Source organism: Manis pentadactyla, chromosome 19, assembly GCF_030020395.1.
Source record: "Manis pentadactyla isolate mManPen7 chromosome 19, mManPen7.hap1, whole genome shotgun sequence".
Taxonomy (NCBI): domain Eukaryota; kingdom Metazoa; phylum Chordata; class Mammalia; order Pholidota; family Manidae; genus Manis; species Manis pentadactyla.
Window position 1 is genome coordinate 12,527,618 of NC_080037.1, and position 17,661 is coordinate 12,545,278.

The 17,661-nt window shown below is 37.6% G+C and overlaps 1 protein-coding gene across 8 annotated transcripts in view; it reads right to left on the bottom strand.

Annotated features, from left to right (window-relative positions):
- Positions 1-957: 957 nt before the first annotated feature.
- Positions 958-17,661, bottom strand: part of MIA3 (MIA SH3 domain ER export factor 3) — a 62,668-nt gene continuing 45,964 nt past the window's right edge. For 4 of the 8 annotated variants that reach the window (XM_036922154.2, XM_036922149.2, XM_036922153.2 and 1 more), the window contains 21 exons: positions 15,895-15,916; positions 15,158-15,246; positions 14,827-14,904; positions 14,627-14,737; positions 13,535-13,606; positions 13,254-13,358; positions 12,484-12,606; positions 12,268-12,379; positions 11,376-11,431; positions 11,195-11,285; positions 10,897-11,035; positions 7,752-7,853; positions 7,141-7,201; positions 7,010-7,045; positions 6,866-6,933; positions 6,639-6,739; positions 6,333-6,470; positions 5,341-5,423; positions 5,132-5,203; positions 3,515-3,671; positions 958-2,579 (listed from right to left, as the gene is read on the bottom strand). In XM_036922154.2, coding sequence (XP_036778049.2) covers positions 2,269-2,579; positions 3,515-3,671; positions 5,132-5,203; positions 5,341-5,423; positions 6,333-6,470; positions 6,639-6,739; positions 6,866-6,933; positions 7,010-7,045; positions 7,141-7,201; positions 7,752-7,853; positions 10,897-11,035; positions 11,195-11,285; positions 11,376-11,431; positions 12,268-12,379; positions 12,484-12,606; positions 13,254-13,358; positions 13,535-13,606; positions 14,627-14,737; positions 14,827-14,904; positions 15,158-15,246; positions 15,895-15,916 — 2,127 coding nt within the window. In that variant the 3' untranslated portion in view covers positions 958-2,268. Of the gene's footprint in view, positions 2,580-3,514; positions 3,672-4,619; positions 4,707-5,131; positions 5,204-5,340; positions 5,424-6,332; positions 6,471-6,638; positions 6,740-6,865; positions 6,934-7,009; positions 7,046-7,140; positions 7,202-7,751; positions 7,854-10,896; positions 11,036-11,194; positions 11,286-11,375; positions 11,432-12,267; positions 12,380-12,483; positions 12,607-13,253; positions 13,359-13,534; positions 13,607-14,626; positions 14,738-14,826; positions 14,905-15,157; positions 15,247-15,894; positions 15,917-17,661 lie in introns of those variants that run through there. The other 4 variants (XM_036922150.2, XM_036922155.2, XM_036922152.2 and 1 more) reach the window with 4 other exon arrangements.

The window sequence follows — 17,661 nt, forward strand, 5'->3', positions numbered from 1 at the left end:
TACGTGGAACACTGTGTGATTAGCTTAGCTTTAATTCAGACCTGAATGAAACGACAAAACAAGCGATTGTCCTGAAGGAGACACAGAAGAGTCCACATCCCACAGTTTAGATTTACTTTCTAATGAAAGAAATCAGCCGTTGACCAATAACCACAGCTACAGTAGAAATGCTTTTAGGCTGAAACATTGCTGCTTAATAAAATGGTTTTAGCAACTAAGCCCAGAAACAAAATTAGCCGGAGATGACTTCTGAAGAGGTCACTTTAGAGACGGCCCCCTTTCTGTACTTGGCAGCCTGCCTGGGCTCCGCTGCAGAAGTGGCACCATCAGGGCTGAGAGAGGCAGCAGTATGGCAGGTTGCGCACTGCTCCCCTCAGGGACTTTGTAATTTCTCTACAGTTGACTGATTTTTCAATAATATGATACACAATAAAAATCAAAAGAACTTTAGAGGGAAAAAAATAAAGACTAGCATTTGATTTTAAAATAGATTTACCTTTACCACTTGATTATCTTCTTACCTGGTATAATCTATATTCAAATACTACTGAAACTTAGAAATTTTATTCATTTTGTCATTCCTTTGTGTCCTGTCATTCTTTTGTGAGATTGAGATATTCAGGATGTTGTATTTGTGACTTATAACCTGTGCTATTCACTATGGAATTTTCCTTATAGATCTCTTCTTGGTATTAAATGGAAGAACACAGAGATGAATTCTCTTCTCCTGAAGAACTCCTTACACATTCCTTATGAATTTTGAGTTTTCTTCTTTCAAAGGTCCTTATCTTTCTGAAATGATACATTTTCTTAGTTTAATGTAAAGAAAAATTGCTTCATTTTATATTTTTATGTATTAAATGTAACTAACAAATAATGATCTAGGTTTCAATAGTATTACATCATAGAACTTAAGAGAATGGGAGAGTATAGTCTTAACAGTGAACAAGAATGTCATCAGCCTTTTATAATCTTGATTTATTCTAATCTCAAACTACTTAAAATGTGCTATGAAGTTACTACTTCATAAGTGTCTAGAGTGAGTTCTCAAGAAACATTGTTTACAAGACATGGTATAGTAATGGGTATGAAAAGACTTATTTAGGGTATTAATTCCAGCTTCTTAGATTGGCGCTTATTATTTTAAAAATCAGCAAATGTTCAAATATTAATTTTGAAGTAGTATCAGTCAAAAAGAACAGTTCAGCCCCTGGTTGGTGAACTAAGGCATGTTACAAGCCTCACAATCCAAATAATTCTCACAGTATTATACTCTTAGGATCTTTTCTGCCATATTCTTTGAAAATTAGTGGCTAGGTATGAGGGTAACAGACTGTACATTTTTAAAAAGAAATTGCCTTTTCTGGTCACAGTACATCTTCAATTTTCTGTTACGCACCCTTTAATGTAGGAATACCAGTAAAACAACAGAACATCAGGTCAAACAACTCTTGCTATTAATATAAACTCATACTCAAGAAACTATTCTCCACGAGGCAATGAAAGTCACGAGCAAGCATGCAAGTGCTGTACAAATGGGCCCACTGACTTTCACAGGAAAAGGAAGATCTCAGTTGTGGCCTTCCCAGGTGACTAGGGTTGAACCTCTCAAAGCAGTGAGCAAAAGGCCATGTGCTGCCAAGTCACCGTTTTCAGTTCTGGAAGCATGAGTTTATGTGTTTCCGAAACGGCACATCTTAGGAGAAAAATCCAATGAATCGACGGACACTTGGAAAATATTAATAACCAAAGTTTTATGAACTGTTACTACAAAGAACTTCAGCAAGAGGGGAGATAGTTTAGTGATCTTTTAGTAAACATTTTTAGCATAAGTCTTTATGACCAATTATTTTAAAAAACCACACAAGCTCATAAACACTCTTGCTCTGTATTCAACTGTTGTACATTAAAAATAGAATAAATGGAAATACATGTTCTTATAGCATTTCCACAGGAAATGTTTGTATTTTTCATGACATTCTAAATCATTTAGTAGTTACATATGCTACATTAACTAAAACACAGGTATTTATTTATTTATTTATTGCACATTTCAAAGTTGTAAGGAGGCTCTAGCTTACAAGGTGATTTTTATTTGGGAGAGAAAATGGTATTTTTTTAATTGGCTCAAAAAATGCACACTGCCAGAGCAGCTATTTCTAAAAACAAACCTCTTAAAATAAACTTTTGGATGTTGAAGCCAGTGAAATCCGTTACTGTAATGAACAGTGCAGTCTCCTTCGTCTCAGACTAACGTCAGAGTCACAGTTACGGGCTCTGCTTGAAAGCCGGTGAGCAGTCCTGGCTGCTGCCGCGAGCGGCAGCGGGGGGCTCATCTCTAGAGCCAGAAGGCAGTACGTCTTTTGCAACAGGTGACGGTGGATAATCCTGGGGACCATGGGTTGGAGGTGGTACTTGGGTACCAGGAATAAAGTACTCTCTTGGGCCGTGAGAGCCTAGAGGTCTAAAAGGTGTGGGTCCTGGTAAAAATTCTCGAGGGTCGTGAGGCAGGTCCCGTTTCCCAGGTGGAATGCCCGGTGCATATTCTCTTAGGCCTAGTGGTGGGCGCAAACCAGGACCTGGGAAAATAAAAAGTCAGGTAAATATGTATGAACATACCTAAACTTAGATGACTCCAGGTAATGTGAATAGTTTCTCAAAGCCCTAGAAGTGGGGTGGTGGCACCCCCACCCTATAGGAGAGGAGAACTGAGGCTCAGCAAGTTTAGCTTACATGTTGATGGCCAGCAGCCATCAAGCAGCACAGGCAAGATCTGAACATGTTCTACCCCGCTTGTGTGTGTTTTCCTACACGATCCTGCCATTTTTATCTCACAACAGCTTGGTTTGTACTTGGAAGTACCATGTATCATACCAAGATGATACATTACGAAATAGCGGCTTCACTGCAAAAGAAATTTTGATAAAGGAAATTGAATCAAACATACATGCAGTAGCTCAGCAGGGACCTAACATATGTCCCTGCAGGGAAAGGCCTTCCTGCTGCACCTACTCAGATCCAGCAACATTCATGAGGTAGCTATTCAGTTCTACCTAGTCCTTAACGCTTCCTTCCCATTTCCTCCCAAGATGAGAAGTCAGTCTTCCTCTTGTGCTCCGCGACACATCGCTTATGCTTCCATTATGGTGATTATAAGCTTGATGTCGTATAATGTAGGTATTCTTGGAGTCAGGAGAGTGAGTTCTTTTCCATCACAGAGCCTAGTAAACAGCCACAAATGTTCAATAAACATCTGCAGAAGCAGTACCTCTGGCTTTCTATGAACAGCTCCTTTCTCCTTGTCTACAAGAGATACTACCTATTGCCCATTGTAAGATAGGGACATTATGAAGCAGCCATGTAGCCTAAGAAACCTGAGGAAGAGTTACAGCAGACTCAGTCTGCTTTACCCTTTCACTGCAAAGCTCTGTGGTAGCAACTGTTAAAATTTTAGCAAGGAACAGAGAGAAAAGATGAATATGCTTTACAAGTCATTACGACTGTTCTATCATACCAAACGGTGGAGGAAGTGGCCGAGGCCCGAAAGGCCCGCAGAGTTGAGGAGGTGGTCCGTATCGGATGGACGGTGGTAGTGGTAGAGACCCTCCCATGGGGGAGCTCATGAGGGGCACCCCTGGGAAAGGAGGGGGCCCTTTTGCTGCCATATTAGCCTGCAGAGCAGAAACAAAGTTTTGAAATACTTCAGTATGACAGTCAAAAGCACCAACACCAGTAAAAGCTGAAACCCAATAAAGCAGACGTCCGGCGCCTGCCCAAGGAGCAGAACCAGCACGAGCCCCACGCCTCCTGCTCACCACCGTGGTACTATTGCTGGCATGGGCAAGTGGGCAGGCACGCAAGAGGACTAAAGGATCTTAACAGAGGTGAGTCCCAATTATAAAAAAAATCGTTAACATCATACTCCACTTCTAGGGCCACCCTTCCCTCCCCATGTGTTTCCCATCACCACAACAGCACCCTATTTCCAGGCTAAGCATGGAGGAACAAAAGGGAATGAAAAACCCACTCTCCATACATGTAATAATAGTTACTATTCAGAGTGCCTGCCTTTCATATATTATCACTAATTCTCAGGTCTCTTAAGTCTCTAAGTGTGATCATCATGTTTTAAATATGAGGGAACAGAGACACAGAGAGTATAAGATAATTTGCTGAAAGTCATGAAGCACGTAAGAGGCCGAGCTGGAGTTCAGGACTATGCCTCCTTCCACTTCTGCCTCCCTGCTCTAAAAACGGAGTCTACTCTCTTTGAAGTCTTCTACTTTAAAGGGGTCTTGGATCTTATCCAAGTTGCCCATGGATAAAAAGATCTAAGATATGTGTATTCCTGTACTCCTGCACTGAAACTTAGAAGCATTTCTCAACAGAAATAATGGCATATATACAAGTTAGGCAGGCACAGCAATAATATTTACCTTCATTCACCAGTAATACTATACTTTATATTATATATTATGAGATACTAACTAATCCTATGGGAAACTGGGTTGGAAATTCTAAATAATTAAAAATATACATATTTTGATTTCAACACTGAGGTATGATCAGAGAACTTAGCAGCTAAAACAGCTATACAAGGTACAAGACAATCCACTTACATGGATATAACTGAAGGCCATTGCTGGGAATTAGGACATCAAGTAACTACAGATTTTCACTGTTGGGCAAACATTCTTGTTATCAATCTGTAATTTCAGATTATTCAAAATAAGGTTTGCCTAGTATACATTTGGAGATATTCTTAACCCAGCACAGTCCCAAACAAATATATAATAATGACTGTGTAACATAATGAATTTACTTTGCCTTGAGCACTTCAAACTGAAGCACACAATATAAAGCTGGAGTGATGACTTTTCACATTCTTCAGTTAATTACATCAGATGTTCTAAACAGGTTAATCATCTAACCAAAACAAGAAAGAGGAGGAAAAACCAAGCAACCAACCAGTCAGATTTTAGCAACCCAGCAACACTTCCAAGTCAGAGACAATGGTGAGATGAACACTGCCAAGCAGTTTAAGGCAAAGCAGTTAGTGACACGCTCGTCATATCCTTTCCAGAAATGCACCACTTAGAGCCCATTTCAGTCCCCAAATCTAAGTACTTACTGCCACTGGATGCTCAGCCAAAGATGGATTGCTGGGAGCTGCAGGCCCTTCAGGCTCTTGGGAAACAGTTTGCTTTTTAAAAAATAAATGGTAGTATAGATATAACAGAACACACAAACAGAAGATGGATGAGGCAGAGAGGGTGTTGGACAAAGACTTAAATGTGCCTGCAAAACTTCATGACAACTAAAAATGAGTGCAGAACGTACCTTGCCATCATCCACCACCTTAGCCGGGGAAGAGCTTCTCGAGCTGCTGTTCCCCGCAGGAGCTGCACCCGATCCTGGATCTGCTGAAGGCCAGGGAACAGATTCAGGCTTATCCTGAATTACACACTCCCCGAGGAAGAATAAGCGATCTTCTACCCACTTCCTCCATGACTAGACTCTTTGACCACACTCAGGTCCCTTTCCCAGATGCCTCAGCTGACCACTGAGGATGGGGCAGTGGCCCATGCACTGACCCTTGAGAAACAAAGAACAGAGCGCTTGCATAGGTTTTTTAGAAGAAATAAACCAACTGTGGAAGGTCAGAGTTCAATTCTACCTAGAAAGCAACATTAAAAAGGGGTCAACCAATACAGATGAGGGAAGAGTACAACTTATACACAGACTTAAACAGTTAAAATGACTATCCTGGATTGAAAGAACAGCACTAAAGCCTACACACACATTAGCAGCACTGGTCAGGCACTTCAAGCAATAGGCTTTATACAATTATATATGCTGATGTTTTTTCAGTCTAAATATTCCCTTTAACAACTTCCATAGTTTATCAAGTATTATAGACATATTCATGAGTAGAAATAGACTTATAGCATTTTATATTACAGCAATAAGAAATGAATGTATGCTGAATAAATTATAAAGTCTTAAGGCTACCTTTATTATGAGAGGAAGTCCACAGAAATTTAAAGATAAAGCTCTACTCCAGTTAAAAATTTTAAAGTAAAAATAATAATAACTTTAATTTATATATTTACTTAAAAATGTATCTTGTATCTTTATTTTACTTGTATTTGTTCATAATCAATAGTAAATGCTTTCTCATCTAAACCAGATCTTTCAGTAGATCTCAGGCAAATTAAGAAATTTTCTTCTCTGTATTAGACATCCAAAATGTTGTGTGGATCAGAATTCTCAAATAAAAGGGAAAACAACACTTGAAATAGTTTAGTGCAAGGTAACATGGGAACACTCACCAAATTCACTTCTTGGCATCTCTCTCCGACTGAGCGTAGCAGACGGAGGTCTCGCAGGAGGGTCTGCAGGCAGCGGGGGGGAGCATTCGCCAGCACTCACGGGAGACGGGCCGAAAGAGCCATTCTGGCTCAGAGGACCTGAAGACAACAGTGAACTGCTACCACTTTAAGGCAACCTTTCTTTTCTTTACTAAGTTCTTGGAATTACTTCTAGGTCATCATAACTGTTACAGACAGAAATAAAAGGTAATGCATACACATTTTGCATAAAAAAGTAGACTGTAGCCCTTTGAAAGTTCTCCCTACCTCGCCATGGAGGGTTTTGGGTGTTGGGTCTTCCTGGTCTTGGTTTGACAATCACTGGTTCTTCTTGCAGCATTGCCATCTTTTGGGTTATTTCCAATAATCTTGAAGAGAGAGAGAGAATGGACTTAAATATGAAATAGAAAATAAACTCCTTATTAGATAACACACAGCACAGCCGTAAAACACTCTAAAATGCACTGAAAAAACAGGTGTCAAAAATCACATACTTGTGTCTCAAGTTGGCAGCTTCTCTTTTCTCTTCAGCTATAGCTCTTTCTGCAGCACGAGCTTTGAGCTGTAAGAAAAAAAAAATCCAGATTCAGTTGTGGTAGACTATGCACAAAGTAAAGGAAAGAAAAAAAAAATCTTACCCAGTTATCATGAGCTTTCTTCTCATGAGTAGCAATCTGAAAGAGAACACATCAAAAAAGACATTATTGTAGCTTTACAATGGTCTGTATTAGAACCAAAACATTCTGCACCCATACGGCAGTATAATCACCTGGTTTTTAAATGAGCGCTCTGTCTTCTGTAATTCATCCTCCATTTCTTCAATTCTCCGCCTAAGAATTACATTGCTCTATCAATTAAAGCCCAACTGAATAAAATTATAAACAACTTCACCCTTTACTCTGTTAACTCTAAATATTCTCTTTAATAACTGTACCCTTAGCAGCCTTCATACATCACATAAAAACATATTTCACATGGTTTATAGTGATAAAGTTGACACATTATATCAAGTTGTATCTTGAATTGATACATTATAATTTCCTTAACTGTTCTTCAATATGTTCTCAATTATCCTGCTATGAAGACTGTCTTCCATAAAGCTTTTTCTTCTTTCTCCAAAATAGCCACTCAGAACTGTTGCCATGAACCAAGTTCCCTTACAGTCCTGTCAGTATTGGGTTTGAAGAAATTTCTGTTAACATTTTTTTCTTCGTTTACTTAAAGATTATTTTTTCTCAGGTGAATTAAATGTATTTATGCCCTTTGACCGTTTAGTTAGACTTCTGTGCTGTTTTGTTCTACGCAATGTAAAAGCGGCTCTGTTAACAAGAGCCCACGGCAGGTCCACCGGCCGCCGGCCCCTCCGGGGGGCGCGCTCACCTGTAGGTCTGCACCTCCTCCGCGGCCAAGGCCGCCTTCTCGTCTGCGGCTGACAGCCGCTGCTCCCTCTCTCGCCGCTCATACTCTTCGTGGCTCAGCTTCCTAAGATAAAGCCAGCGGTCAAGGGAAAGTGTTTCTCCTTCTTCCCACTAGTCTGTCCGAATGTCTCTATTCAAACATTACTTCCCATCCACCCAAAAGTGCAGACATACAAAGCTGTGGGAAGGAACTGAAACCTGCCATTTAGGGATAAAAACTGATGTCTGGCCTGTTGGCAAATCACCTGCATTTGCTAACTTCTCCTCATAATTTTCTACTCCTTAGTAAATAAAACAAATACATGTTAAAAACACTGTGTGCCCCATGTACAAGCTTCTTATGCTGAAGATGATGAAAGTTCGTTTTATTTCAATGTAGAAAACTAGGGCTGATCAACCTAACATAATTAAGCTTAGGATAAAGAGGGGAATAATTACTTCTGTTATGTCTACTATGGGAAGACCTGTAATCCCTTCACTTATTTCTATCACGGAAGGACTGTTTCTCGATCCAAGACTGGGACCATGCTAAAGACAGTCAACCAAAGGAAGAGAAGAGCCTTTTAAAACAAGTCTTCTAACTGTGAATTAACCACAGGACATTTCCACACTTCAGATATGGAACTACTACACACATTTCAATGGAACTGTGATTAAGGAAAAGAAAAACCTTAGAATTGTAATGTCTATTGAATAAACAAAGAATCTGAACTGTCCCATTATCAGGGTATCATCTACTAAAAACTGGTTTTAACCTAATACCTTCAGGCTTAAGATGTCTGTCTAGCATAATATAGAGTACAACATTTAATGGTTTAAAAACGCTGTTTTGCTATTACCCTTATACTTCTTTGCCCATAGCTCTGATTCAAAAGATACTTAACTTGAATTTTCTATGAATCAAAAGCAAAATGAGAAGAGCTATAGAAAAAAGGTTAATAACACCAAAGAGAAAAAGGCCTCTTTTATAACTGCCCATTCAACACCTCAGCAAGTATTTTATGAGTGGCTGTAATATACTGGTAACCGAGTACAATGCTAAGATAAAAAGTGTGAGCAAAGTACTATTCCTGCCCTAACAGAGTTCACAGTTTAAAGTATAAAAGATGCAGGTCATAACAGATCAATCCCTGACTCTGGCTTAGGAAGAGATGCAAGAAAACTGAGTCTTAAAGAAAGATCAGAGAGAAGTTTGCTTCCAATAATGAGTGAGCTAGTCTGAGAACAATTAGAATGCTGGATGTAAAGCATGCACTTGAAGGCATCAAAGAGCCAGTATATTAGCTGACAAGTTAATATATGAAGCTGAGGTCCAGTAGTAAAAGTAATCTCAGAATTACAAGTCACCCTGGCACCTGAAACCACTTTTCCCCTATGTTCATGCAAAATTACTAAAAATATTCAACCAATGCAAAAAGAATTGAAGAATGAAACAAAAAGGAGAGAAAAATGAACACAGAGAGCAGGCCATCAAATAGAAAGCAAATACCAATAGGTAGACTTAAACCTAAACATGTATTTAGGAGTTATAAGAAAAAAATGAGTACTCTCCAGTCTCTGCGGCTACCTACCTGTTTGTTTATGCCACAACTCCAGAAAAAAATTTTAACATAAACATTTAAGTAGGCAGGAGACTGACAGGTGGAAATAATGTAAAAGGACATGTTCACTGCAGACAAAGTAGCACACACGACAGAGAGGCTCAGGACAAGAATTGCGGTCAGTGGGGCTGCGCGTCAGCAAGAATCGGGATTTGCAGGGAATACACCTGGACAGGCAGCTTGGGGCAGTTCAGGGAGGTGCCTTGTGTGCCTGCTGAACAGTCTGGAACTGAGGGGGGTGGAGCATTCCTTGACAGACTTTAAGCACATGGTTACACGGATAGACTTGTATTTTAGAAAGTTCACTTTGGCAGCTGCAGAGAAAATTAAACAGTTTGGAAGAAAAGATTTAAGAAAGGGAAACTGGAGATGGGTGATTAGTTACAGATTGGCAGAAAAGATGATAAGGGCCTGAACTAACACAGTAGCTTTGGGTATGGAGGGGCACGGTACAAACCAGACATGCTGTGTGGGTGCACGTTAGAGGAACTAAATAAAAGAGTGCCACTGTGGCTGATCCCGAAGAAAAACAACTTCTATTTAGCTAATTGAGATCACTATTGGTGACAGAGAAGCGCTCTTTAAAAAAAAAAGGAATGAAATGAAAATGTTTCTCTAAAGCAGGCCAAGATTTCAGAGCTGGCCTGAACAAAACTTCAAAAACCTAAACTGACTGCTTGGTAAAACAGGAATTACAGAAAAAGCTAGTGGTATGGCTTCAATATTTAGTGGCATCAGGCAACAGCAGCCTAAGCATTTGAAAAGATTACACTGGCATAGCAAGATCAGCCCTCTTTCAGCGGCCATGTGCGCCAAGGAGCAAAGTACAGGAGCAGCCCAAACAGCAGCTGCTGCTGATAAGCCGTTTTTGGAGAATTCAGGTATTTATGTAGAGAAAGAAACTTAAAATGAACTATAAAATTGTATCTTTCAAAGGATATCTGACTCCAAATTTGAGATGTGTATTTCAGAAACTAGTATCTAAATGTATGTATCAAACACCTATTTCTGTATTTAAAACTCCCAACAGCCTTGCCACAACTACATTATTGTGTAATGTTTACTCTGAGTATTTGACTATATTAGCTCCAAAACTTATTACACAGTCAATAACTAAATATTCCTTCTGAAGTGTTTACTCTACTAAAAATCTTGTCATACAAATCAGGACTGCATCACTGACCACAAGGAAAGAAAAGTAAGATTAAGTGATAGAGCCACAGAAATGATAAGGATATTCAAAAAAAAAAAAGCTCCTCCACAGCCCTGTTAGTACCAGTAAATCACTCCCCCTTCAAATAAATGACAGGCAATGGTTTCTGACAATTGGTTAGAATGGAAAAAAAAATTCAAGTTAGAGGAAACAAGATAGAAAGGAAGAAAGATCAATCTATTAACAATTATAGATGGAAAAAAACTAATCTTTAAAAAAGACAAAACTGTCTATAGTAGTACACACAGCTAGTTGCATGGCAGTGTTGCTGACAAGAAACCACACCATCTTACTTTTGCAGAGCCATCTCCTTCTGCTGATAGAGCTCATTCAGAATCTCCACTTTCTGCCTCAGGGTTCTGCACTCATCTTCCAGCCCAGCTTTGGCGGACTGCAGTGAATTGCGATCATCTTCTAATTTCTTTATTTGGTCTGTGAAGAATAAAGCATCTGAGCTTTGTGTGTGTGCATAGGGATTTGGCCACTTGTTGAGTGGATGGTGCTAAGAGGGCTGAGAAACTCGAAATCAGGAAGCTAGTCTACATCTTTCCAACATGTGGCAATTTCAATTTCTTCTCAAGAGTAACCTACCTTCCAGGTTACATTTAGTTGACATCGAGGCTCTAAGCTTAAATTGTAAAAGTTTTAGATCCTCTTCAACTACTGATATTGCAGTTTGTGTCTAGAAATTGCAGGAGAGAGAAATATTCTTAAAAGACAGGCATTGTAAGAATTTACAGGCATTTATAGTACTCTATAAAGAGGATTATACCCGAGAAATGTCCATCATCTGCTTAATCTGATTTTTCGTCTTCTCATTCTGGTCACCTAAAAAAGAAAACGCTTCAATTGCTTTTTCCTCCCTTGTTTCTTAACTGTATTTTTTTGATTTCCTAAAAACTAAACAATTACTGTGCTCAAACTTTCAAAGTAGAAACAAATTAGCCAATGAAACTTATCAGGCTGTCTGACTTCAAAAGAACTGCAAACTTAAGATTCAAAAAGTGAATTTCCAGTTTGTACAATAAAAATGTTATCCATGCTGTTCTTGAAAGAAGAAGGGGTATGTGAGGTAAAGCTTTCTTTCCCTCTCAAAGTTATCCCCACTTGGTCAAGTATCTTATTTAGAAAAACTCACTCCTCTGTTCTCCCCTTGAATCTGCCACCAGGTGTGGCTTAAAATACCCACTATGCAAGCAAAACCCAACTTGGGAAAGTGTCTAGAAGCATTTCTCTTATCAATAAGCAAACACTATTACCCCCTTCACTTCCACTGTCCTGCCTTAGGTTATGGTACCTACCACCTTAGTACTCTTAAAATTGGTCATGGGCCTTAAAAACCATAGAGTTACAGAGAAGGAAGTATTAAATTCAAGTATCATCTCCATCAAGATGAGAAACAAGTTTCTCCTACTGAATAGCTGTCAGGAATCAGAGGTGTTAGGCACAACTAATGCTCTACGAGCTCCAGGGCACGCATCCAGCTCTCAACTTAGCAACCCTCTCTGCTCAGGACACAGACGTACAGATCTGGATTCGGTGATGTGTGTCTACAACTCTAATGCTTAAGAGGAAATTCAGTCAGCCAAAAAGGAGCAACAGGGTACTTTTAACTAAAGACAGGAAGGCAAAAAGAGGTCCAGCCTCCCTGAAACTGATCTTACCTCCTACTTCTCCATTTGCTAATTCATCTGACTCATTTCCTTCTTTGCTCTGACCTGCAGATTCAGATTCACAATCTAACCGATTCAACTGTGTAATGCAATTAGTCAGAGCCTAGAAGTGAAGGAAAAATATTATAAAGAGCCTCTCAATTTTAATTATGCAGATTTCATGAGAATTCATGAGAATTAAGCATGTATTCAAGAAAATGAACTTACACTAATATTATCATCTTTGTGAGTAAGAACTACTTCCAAATCTTTCTGAGACTTCTCAAATGATTTGATTTGCTCGCTGAGCTCAGAATGGGATTTACTCCAGTCTTTGATTTCCTGCTGCAGCTGAAAAGTTAAAACACACGTATTTCCAAAGGTTAGGGCTTTTGAACTGGAGACACTAGGACCATGTCAATGAGAGGGAATCAGGGAGCCATGTTCCTCTATGGCCTGTCCCTATGGGCTAAGGCCTTGGTGAAGGGACAGTGACTCCAACCCTCTGAGCTGCAGTGAGAAGAGAGCTGTCAAAGAAGTTAATCCAGTTTACTGTATCCTTCAGAAAATTGCAGTCAACTGAAATAATTTAATTTCAGTATGAAGAGGAGGGCACATGTGTCTCCCTAGTCCAGACTTCAGATGATGTAACCTTCCCTTGGTCAGTGAAGAAGTAACTTGTCAAAGGACTCTTATAAATACCGAATTCTTTGGTCTAAGAAGCAAATCCACCACCCCCTCAAGCCTATTCAAGTCAATAACTGGCTGGTGTTTGACAAGACAAAGACTAAATTATAACAAACTGTACAGAACAGAAAATCCAGAACAGATGGAGAATGTATACGTGCACTTAATTTGGGGAGCATAGTTTAAATTTTGTATATCTAAGAAAAGCATCCTGCATACATACTTCTTTAAAAACAGATCTGAGAAAGATACTCAAGAGGTAAATGATACTTGGTTCTCTAATTTATAACCTATGATGTTAACTTCTTTACCTGCTGTTTCTTCTTCTTAAGCCTAGCATTTTCTTCCTGAACTCGATGGCACTGAGACTTCACCTTCTCTTCACTAAGTTTAGCTTCGTTAAGAGCAATCTGAACCTAATACAAAACACCTGTATTAGAGAAGTAACTGCAAAGGGGGAAAAAAGTTACCTGTAACCAATTAGACAACACAGTTTTCATTTTTTGCATATTCTAGTGCACATCAAATGTTTGCTCCTCAATAAAACCAAGGCATTGAATTAATGTCTTGCTGGAATTGTAGGCAGCTTTACCTCTGAAAATTCTGAAGCATTCACTGAGATAACATCCTTTAACTTCTCTATAGATTTCTTGTTTTCCAATATCTGCCAAGTAGGGGAAAAAAAACCCACAAAAATATAAGGATTTCAGGAGAAACAGTGGGATATATATACTAAAAAGAACATTAACAAAACAGAACCCAGAGCCATCCCCTACATATCAGGTAAAAGCAAGTGATCCAGTTTTAGCCTATAAAAAAAGTCAAGAATGTAAAGACATGAGCAAAGAAGAAAATAATTGGGGCAATAAATATTTCATGCCATCCACAACTTTCCTGGCTATGAGATAATGTGGTGGATGACCAGACAAAAAGATGAAAGCAAAGAAAATAGAAAAACTTCCATAAACCAATTCAAATCAATGGTTTTTCCTAGATAGAAAAATACCACCAAGGTCCCATTTCCTCTTGCCTGAAACAAAAAATGGCTTGACTTGAGGGTGACTAGATCAATCTCACATACAGAAAAATTCCAAATAATTTATGAAGACACTCTCCTCTCAAGGAGATGAAGCATACTCTCCACTGTTTAACTGTGGGTTGTGCATAGTCAACTTCCTTCCAAAGAGTACAGTATGCAAAGGGTGGAAAAACGGTAACTTCACAGTGGCAAAACCTAGCAAATACTTCAGCCCGGTGATCAAGTTTAACGGGGCGTATATGGGAACTGTCTCTACTACCACTGCAACTCTTACGTAATTCTAAAACTGCTTTAAATTTCAAGTTTATTAAAAAAAAAGAACAATGCAAAATAAAACAAAACAATGTACTTGAACTGTTCTACTGGGCAACAGTTTCTTAGTTGCTCTACATGTTTTGGAGGACAAAGCCAAGCAACATGAAAATTATCCAGGGCTGACAATAAAAATATTTTCTAGGACCCTAAAAATAGTAACTTGTGGTATTAGCATTTAACATTCCAAAAAAAATGGACAGAAGTCAATTTGACTTCCCTGACTCCCAATCTTACTAGTCACAGCATGGGAAAATGCAAAGTTCAACTCACCCCACACACAAAATAGTATGAAAGCCCAATTACAGTAACACTTAGTAGCAAAACTCTTACCAAGTCCTGTTTCTTAGCATTCTGTTCTCTCTCTGATTCTAACATGACACGCAGACTTTGAGCTGTATCATCTAGAAGTTCATTAGTTTCCTCAAGTTTCTTGATTTTATCCTATGAAAAAGATACTGAGGTTAATAATAATACTCATCATTTTTCTTTTGTTTTTAGAACGTAATCTCGAAAAGAGAAGGTATTTTTACCTTAAATTTAACTGCTTCATCAGAGAGAATCATATTTTGTTTCTTGGTTTCTTGAACATGTTTCCTTGATTCCTTGATCTATATAAAATAAAGCATTCAGAATTCAGAAATATAAATTATAGTGCTACTGAAACTTATCTCCAAGTAGGTGACCCCATAGAGAAGAAAGCAGTACTCTACAGATATGATGACTGCTTCATATTTGGAGGGTTCATAGTAAATTATCAAACAAAAAGTACGATTTAAACATACCAAAATAACTGAATTATAAGACAAATAGAAATAATTCAAGCTGCAATCATGGGAGAAAAATACTAAAGAATGATTATACCTTTTGTTCATAATTTGACAATTTTTGTACAAGTTCTGCATTTTCTTTCATGATATTCTTCAACTTCTCAGAAATTTGCTGTTCAGTGACTAAAAAGGGGAAAATCCATAAAATTATTATGATCACTATATAAAACTTAATCACCCAATGTATAAGAAACAGACATGTTATCTGGCACCATGAGGAAAAATAACTTCTTAGCATAACTTTTATGCATAATTAACTTAGCATAGTTATTGCTTTAAAAACCTTTCTGTAGTTAAAAGCAATAGGGTGAAAAAGTATTATTAAAATTTAAGAAAAATAGAATAACCCTTATTTCAATGAGATTTCAATTTATTTCAAAGACAAGAAAATATTTTAGCTTGATAATCCTTTCCTTCATGAAGCACCTTTCTTCTCAGAAAAACGTGATCATTTCAAATATATGTCACTTGCAAAGAGAAACAAAAAATGCATGCATGATTTATGTCTTTATTCTTCACATTACCTACTTAAAATGTTAAACTGACCATCTTCCTATTCCCACAATTTGTTCTATCTCAATTCCTAGCTTGGTTGGTACTATCACCATGTACTTTTGTCATCCAAGCTATCAACCTAGGATTAGTAAAACGTTCAGGAGTAATAAGTCCATCAGACATCAGAAGTTACTGTATTTACATCTAAGTTACATAAAACTTGAATCAAACACCAATGAGAGTAGTACAAATAGCAAAATAAACCTAAATATTTACCTTGATATACTCTATTCTTTACCTAAAATAGAGAGAAATAAAATTACATTTAATGTCAAAACTTTTTATTAATAAAAGTATTACAGTTCCTAATACAACAAATAGTAATTAAATGAAAATTCAGTAATTTTTGGTTCAGCATAATGAACCATAGGATTAAAAAAAAAATGAAAAAGTAAAAAAACATTTCCAACGTAATTGGTAGTGATATTCCATAATAGTTTCCAATAGATTAAAGCACTAAGGTAAAGAACTCATTATGCAACTAGATATGTTTACATATCTATTAAATGATCATCAGTTTTATTAAATAAGCATTTAACTTTAATAATGGAAAGGATATTTTCATATTAAGAATAATACTGCTTCATTTACCCAAAATCATTTATTTGACAACCCCAAATAGCTAGAATGAAGTCTAGAAACAATAATTGTTTAAAAAGACTGAGGAAACAAAATTAAAGGCATAATCTTTGTACTAAGATATGCTTCTTTCCTCACCAGAAAACATCTTAGAAATTCTACTCAAATCTGACTATTGGCTGAATTTAGAAATCTAGTAAGCTAGATCATCTGTTTTTCCCAAACTCTTAAAAACAGTAGTTATAAACCCAAAAAGGAAAGGAGACTGTTAGGGGAAATGCACAAGCAACAAGAGAAATGACATCTAACATTTAATCTTCTCCTAAAGACAGACTGAAATATAGGGTAATAAAATCTAAGAAGTGCGTAATTTAAAAAAACAGGTGTTCCTCAATGTCTTTGTAACCTAGAATTTATTTCCCCTTTCAAATGTTATAAATGGTGATGAGGTATTCAGATCAGTCCCAAATCACCCACAATATCTCAGTGTTATTACAATATCTAACACCACTCATAATAGCACTGCTATGGGAAAATGCATTCAGAGTCTCCACTTAGGAAGAAATGACTATTTCTCTAGTGTACAGCCTTGCTAATGAGAGGGTGAGCTTCCTGTGCCCTCCTTACATCCAAATCAACAGAAAGGAGAAAGCAGGAAGCAGCAGGCAACTGAGAGGATGCACCAAGGTTCCAAAGTCAAAGGCTGAGGCTGAGAAGCGGCAGGAGCTCATGAAGCCTGCATTACCTCGTGAAAATCGAAACAGGTGTTGGGATTTTCCAGATGGGAGAAACAAGAGTGGGAAATAGAAAACATTTTCTCCCCTTCCCCTTCCATTCACCCCTGTATTCTCCTTTTTTCCTTTTATCTAAGAAAAAGCCTCATTGTGTTAGAGAGGTTTTCACAGGAATTCCAGGAAAAGACCCTTCTCTTTAAGTGATCTTATAATTACTTGTGCAAATAGAGAAAGATTAACACTGATATGTCTAAAATTAAGAAATCAGAAAAATAATATTTAATTTAAAAAAATACATCACTGTTTTTGGCTGATTTAACTGTTAAGTTTCATCTGAAAGCTCTTCATCTGCAAAGTCACCTACACAGAATATTTTTCCCCAATTATGTTAGATATCTATGGAACAGAATGACATATAAGTATAAATCTGTATGAGTATACATACACAGATAAGCACAAGACAAATTCTGCACCCAAAAAAAAGACTAAGGGATAAAAATGTTAATAGTGTGTCTTTGGATACTATATAATCTGTATTTACAAATAAAAAGATATTTTCTAAGCACAACTGCACATGATCAATTTAGAAAATCTAATATTTTATATATATACATGAAAAAAATTGAAAAATTTTCTTGCTTCCTAGATATAAGTACTTTTATCATTTTGT